The sequence below is a fragment of the Haliotis cracherodii genome, unplaced genomic scaffold (assembly GCF_022045235.1).
Source record: "Haliotis cracherodii isolate W230 unplaced genomic scaffold, xgHalCrac1.p SCAF_11, whole genome shotgun sequence".
NCBI lineage: Eukaryota > Metazoa > Mollusca > Gastropoda > Lepetellida > Haliotidae > Haliotis > Haliotis cracherodii.
This window is the reverse complement of record NW_027266266.1, coordinates 15,559,415-15,565,896: the sequence shown is the minus strand read 5'-3', so window position 1 is coordinate 15,565,896 and position 6,482 is coordinate 15,559,415. Positions and strand designations below refer to the sequence as shown.

Below are 6,482 nucleotides of genomic sequence, written 5' to 3'. Positions count from 1 at the left end.
CCCTGATTACCTCCCTTGAAAAGATATTTACCGATGACTACTTCAATTATTAGTAGCTGTTGAATGTTAAACATTTACAAGGCGTAAATGTGAAATTAATGAAATTACAGATGCATTAATTAGACTCATTTTAATATGCCGGTCATTGACAGGTATAATAAATTTTCTTTGTGAACGATAATCAAATTGGTATGCTGTAGATAGTTTTCGACAACTACAACATCTAAAACAGCATGGCGGATATGTGGCCAGAGGTGGCAACTGCGAAAGAAGAAAACAGACGAGAACTCAATCTCCACGGTCCAGAAATAAGTGAAAGGATTGAGAAAAGAGGGTTTGATAAGCATGTGTTCGATCTGGTTGGTTTGAATTATCTAGACGTACGGAAAACATGTATGACGGAATTATCTGTTTCTGTTTCGAAGTTGGTCAACCTAAACACGCTGATATTGCACAACAACAGGCTAACGACACTACCGGAATCGGTAGGCGATTTGAAGAAATTGAAATTGTTGGACGTATCTTCCAATAAAATAGAATCTTTTCCGAATCTTGACGGCCTAACTGAGCTGCAGTCTCTAAATGCCAGTGGTAATCAGTTATCGGAATTCCCAGGTGTTTCAACCCTAACGAATCTACACATTCTCAATCTCTCGCATAATGAGTTACAAGCACTACCGGACGGGATCGGAGACGACAAGTTGGAGTATCTGGCACAAATCCTCGCTGATAACAACGCCATCACCCAGGTTCCAGATGACTTGGCCAACCTAGTTCGTTTGCATACCCTTGATTTGTCTTTTAACAAAATTACTGAACTTCCCTCCCAACTAAGTGAATGTCAAAAGTTGAAAGAATTTAATGTTAAGGGAAATAAATTCAAAGATAGGAAGTTAACCAAACTGGTGGAACAGAGTCATGGAAAGTCGGTGCTGAACTTCCTTGGCGTTCAACTGCAGAAAGAACAGGCAAGTGAGATGGGTAAAAAGGGAGGAAAGGATAAGAAAAAGAAAAAGAAGAAAGGAGGGTCAAAAGATGAAGTCGAAGAACTGGCTAAAGATATCATTGATGTTCTCCATTTCCCATCAGAAACTGGAATCACTGTTCAAGTAAAACCTGCCGTTATTTCCGTTCGTCCATATTTTGTCTGTTGTATTGTCCGAAAACTGAATTTCAAGAAGTCTCTAAACATGTTCAAGAGGTTCATCACACTTCAGGTAATAGAAATTACTTACTTTTTGTTATTGATTGCATGGTAAACAAAAGTACTAAGCATTTTTGTCATGTAAATTGTGTCTTATTCGTATGTACAAGATACACAATTTTGTGATAACATGTATGCACAGAGTTGTGTCCCCTGGTTGTGCCAACAATCTATAATTGTGGGTTTCAATACAGGTTTGCTCCGATCATGTTTCTAGGTTTGTCAGCACCATATTCATCATGTTCATGCTCATGGGTTTTACCAAAGTGGTTAATGTCTGAGACCTGCATCACTTTAGGATTTCCCCCCACATTAAGCTGACATGTCACGATATAACTGGAATACTGTTCAAAGCTGTGTTAAACCCAACTCACTCAAACATCATCAAGACAACAGCACACTTCTCATGATGATCACAAAAAGAGATGCTTGATGTCGATGGGTGGTCACACTCCTGAACTTTGTTAATTGTGTGTCATTGTGTCTTGATGACGTGGAATATTGTTTATTATATATACCGAATTCGACGCAATAAGCGCCCACGGTGACATTTGCAAAGATATTGGCTAGTGAACAATCCCAATTAGCACCCCTTCCGATTGATCAATGTACACAAGACATATTTATTCGTGTATAATAAGCACTCCTTTGTTATATGCACCCTTAATTATAGGTAATTGAATTATGGAAAAATATATCTGTCGTTCATAAATATTTCATTTATCTTTCAACTCAGTTTTTTTCACCAAAATGATATTCTAGTAAGAGCCCCCTATTTCTAATTTTGAGAGCGCCCTGGGCGCTTATTATCCCCCGCCACGAAGTGGAAGGGGGCTATAGGAACGAGTGCCGGCCGGCCGTCCTATTATTGAAAACCGTACCATATTTCTTCACCAAACTTGGCACATAGATAGATCTAGTGGGTGAACTGGTGCCTTTTGATAATCTGGGTTTTTAAAAAAAGTTATTTTTCGAGTTTCCATGGCAACAACTTAGATTTAGACTGAAAATGGCGGTAGTCCTCGTTTCCGGAGCAGATCTTGAAAAACGTACTATATTTCTTTACAAAAAGGCCCAGTGAACATAGTTCTCAGGAGCTAATGCATTGCACACACCCGACATGTCATATTGGCGGGGGATGTGAGTATTTCATGCTTGTTACATCAAATACGGTACTACTTATTTTTCTGGTACAAACTAATTATTTACAGACTGCTGTTACATTGCTGTATTTTTCTCATTTTATATATATACAGGCTGAATATATTTGTTGTGTATTTCTCAGACAAGACTACACGACACAATCTGCGAAAAGAGACAGACTGCAACCATTGCTACACATGACCTCAAACTTGTGAAGCCAGAGCTTGTGTATGATGCCCGCTCCCCACAGGCCATTAGGGTAAGTACCAGGGGCATAAAGATTACCAGAGGCCTCCGTGGTCTAGTGGTAGAGTTTCCGACCAGAGAGCGGAAGGTCCGGGGTTCGACCCCTGGCAGCGTCATACCAAAAGACGTTTAAAGATTGTACTTGTTGTTACGCTGTCTAGTGCTCGGCATTAAGGGGCTAAAATAAGGACTGGTCAGCTCGGAGTCTGTATACTGTGTCTGAGTGGTGTATTCATGTTAAACTGCTGCATGGTATCTCAGTGAGCTAGCACTATAAGTCGGCATCAGTCCGGACTAGTACATGCAGCCACACAAACACACACACATACATGCACGTTGCTATATAAGTGCTATAATCTTGGACGCGACGTTAAACCCCATTTCACCTCACCTCATTCTCATGATATGTAAATAAATCTGTAAATAAAAAACCTGGCAACATAATCCTGATGATTACCCTGATGGTGCTCACAATATCGTTCACTGGTTTTGTGATCTAGATTCAAGTATATACAGCCTATCTGGAATATTGCTGTGTTGTGGAGTTAAACCCCCCAAAACCACCCAAATAAAATCAACATGTTCTTCCAGGTTGTGCCCTTGTTCAAGTCATCCGAGGTCACAGCCGCAAAGTTGGTTTCTGATCTGCGTAAAGAGGCCGATGAAGTCAGGAAGGAGAAGAAACGGAACACGTTCAGTGGCATTCACAAGTTGGTACCCTTAACTTCCTTGCCACAAACCCATCGGGGTTCTGGGTTAGAATTAGTCCCCATCAACCTGTGCTGGTTGTAAGAGGCAACTCTATGGATCAGATGACTTGGTTGGTTGCATGTCATTGTCGTCAAACAGATGGAATATTTCTGAATGTCCCTGAGGGGGTCTGGGATTTTGTCCACAAAAATAATTGGCCCAGAGAATGCTTGAAAATTAAAATTACCTTTCAGACTGTTGAAAAAAAATAAAGAATTTGCATAACACAAAAATACATTGTTGCAAGATGCATTTAAAATGAAAAAATATTTAGGCTCGTAGTTGTAATTAAAAAACATCTGGTTTTGCAGATGTTGCTGAAAAAATATCTAGTCTCAATACAGAATAACCCGCGCCCCCCCCAAACCCTCGCAACGCACGCACGTACACACTACCCTACCCTACCCTGAATATCAAATGGTCGGCCCCCAAGTGGATGTTGTTTTCTGCTGATACCCTTAACACTATCAAATGATGATGAAGACATTTTGGTTGTCCTTTTAACTAGTTCAACTTATGAATAGTAATATTTAGTTGAACATATTGTTACGATAATCATTTGTACGTTCTCAGCAACTTGATTACGAATTGGTAAATTATGTGGTTTATTAATTTATCTTTTCTAGATACCTGGATCTGTTGAAGGATAAAGCGCATTACCCGTGCTTGCTTGATGGAGATGGTCATGTGATCTCATTTCCACCGATCACTAACAGTGACAAGACAAAAGTAAGTCTAGTCGTGTTAGGGAAGTTTCAACAAAAAGAAGAATGTATAATCAAACCATTTAACTTTAATTTAGCTTTTTTTTCTTAATGTGTGGCACTGTGTTGTGAGCTGTCTTAGTGTATATAGATGACAATAGCAGTAAACCCTTTCACTCTCCAAAATCGTAAGTGTTAATAAGTCTCTCAAGATTGTGCAGAGTTGTCCCTTAGGCTTGCCAGAAACCTGTGATCTGATCCTAGTCTTGCTCGAGGGTTGCACCACAGTGGTAATAGTCCAAGGCTTGCATTCCTTTGTGAGTGAGTATGGTTTTACGCTGCTTTTAGCAATATCCCAGCAATATCACGGTGGGGGACACCAGAAAAATGGGCTTTACACCTTGTACCTGTTTTGGGAATTGAACCCGAGTCTTCAGCGTGATGAGCGAACGCTTTAACCACAAGGCTACCTGACTGTACACATCGCTTTGTGACATGCAGTGTTCCAACTGAAATATTGTTCAAGCAGGAACAGGCACTGGTCTGTTAGTCCAAGGCAAGAAACAATCTAGACGGACTAGTTGTTTATCCAAAATCTATTTTTTTTAACATAACCACTTGTCCAAAATGTGCTGTGGGCTAGTTGGATTGCCCAGTGGAGTCTACTGGTAAAAGCCCTCACTCACTCTGATGTTTTTCAGATCTCCCAGGACACGACCGACATTCTGGTAGAGGTGACGAGTTCCTCCTCCCTGGATGTGTGTAAGAAGGTGGCTGATGAGCTGCTGAGGGAGATGCTGGTGATGGGGGTGGGGACCCCCGTAGAGGAGGCGGCGGAGGCTGCTGCTGATGTTGGGGAAGGGGATGCTGCCGCCATTCAGAAACTGGTTGTCGAACAGGTCCGGGTTATTGATCATGAAGGGGGGTTGAAGGTGGTGTATCCATCTCGCACAGACTTGCCTCTCGACATCTACGAGGTCAGCCGGGAGTGAGATGCTGGCGGGGTTTTGTCATCTACCTGGCCTGAAAGTTAAACCCCCAGCTGCTTTATGCTGAGTAACCTGCCTGCCTTAAAATAAAAACTTTCAATTGTCGGAAAACTGAAGCTCTTTGTAAAAATTACAAATAAAATGTACAATAAAATGAGAATCGGGTGACCTGGCACATTGTCTGTCACTGTGCCCGCGCACGGTCCTCATCCTATCAACCACCAGTTTCCCATGTCATTTCTCCATTGTTTAACTGGATCGGATTATTTACAGACCACCGTCATGTAGCTGGTGTATTGCTGAGTGTGTTGAACAAGAAGCACACACTGTAATCTTTTGGCTATGGTGAGTTAAAGTTTGTGTTAAATATCATGAATGGGCTATTGAGTTCATAGTTTCATGTATTGATGATGTTTCTCTGAGGCGACACTCTTTTTTATTTCTTGGTTTACGGATTTCAAAAGTGAGGTAGGCCAATTCAGAAAAAAATGCCTCTCAGATTTGTTTTACTTGAATTTTGTCCTAAAAAGTTAGGTAGGTATGAAAAAAATATTCTGGAGAAACAAAAGTAAAATAACTCAATTTTTCAAGAACATTTTATTATATCCCTTGCACTAAGCATGTACAATATAACTAGTCACCAGTGCACTTTGCGTTGACGAGCTTTGATGGATCCCAGTGACACTTCCCTTTGGTTTACACTCGCGTTGCAAATGAAATCTTTTCTTTTTATGTATTTTTTAAAGTAAAGATCTGCGGTAATAAAAAAAGGAGGGATTCATATTTATTTTTTTTCAACATTTGGAGCGGCGCATCTGTAAACCAAGTAATAGAAGAAATGTTGCCTGATGTGTGTTCTTCATTTTGTGTGCAGTTGTCACATTTCAGGCCAGAGAAATTTACTGGTGCTACATTTGCAATAATATGGGAAATTATGCTAGAATGGAGAATATGAAGAGAGAAATATGTTCTTGGGTATGGTATAACGAAACCTTTTTGTTGAAATCAAACAAAAATGAACTTATTGATATCAAACTGGTATTGATAAATTATTTTGATTGTTTATGAATTTTCAGTCAAATGTAATATAATTGATATCTATTGACGATTCATCAAACTGTCTCTTTCACAATCTTGTTTGTTTATTACTGTTTTAGTTGCAGGGAGATCATTAAGGTTTGTTGGATGAAATGAGGCATGTTTAAATCTTGTCTCTTTGTTGGAGAATTAAAGATTGTGCTACCACAGTGAAACATTTACATAAGTAAATCATGTACAAACATTTGAAACAGTCCCTCATGCCTTTTGTTTTGTTGGTGTCAATGTTTACCTGTAAACATTGAATTGAGCTATTTATTTTTCAGATAGTGCTATCTATTGATCTGGAAGTTTGTTTTGATTTTTACTAAAGAAAAGAATTGAAATCTGTAACTTGTTGGTTTGGTA

The 6,482-nt window shown here is 39.7% G+C and overlaps 1 protein-coding gene across 1 annotated transcript; it reads left to right on the top strand.

The window, feature by feature from the left end:
• The first annotated feature begins 229 nt into the window (after nt 1-229).
• On the top strand, nt 230-5,836 carry LOC139456257 (leucine-rich repeat-containing protein 47-like). Its single transcript, XM_071237877.1, has 5 exons — nt 230-1,217; nt 2,490-2,606; nt 3,185-3,303; nt 3,970-4,072; nt 4,749-5,836. The coding sequence occupies exons 1-5, from the start codon at nt 234-236 to the stop codon at nt 5,037-5,039; spliced, it is 1,614 nt and encodes a 537-aa protein (XP_071093978.1). The 5' UTR covers nt 230-233; the 3' UTR covers nt 5,040-5,836.
• Nucleotides 5,837-6,482: the final 646 nt, after the last annotated feature.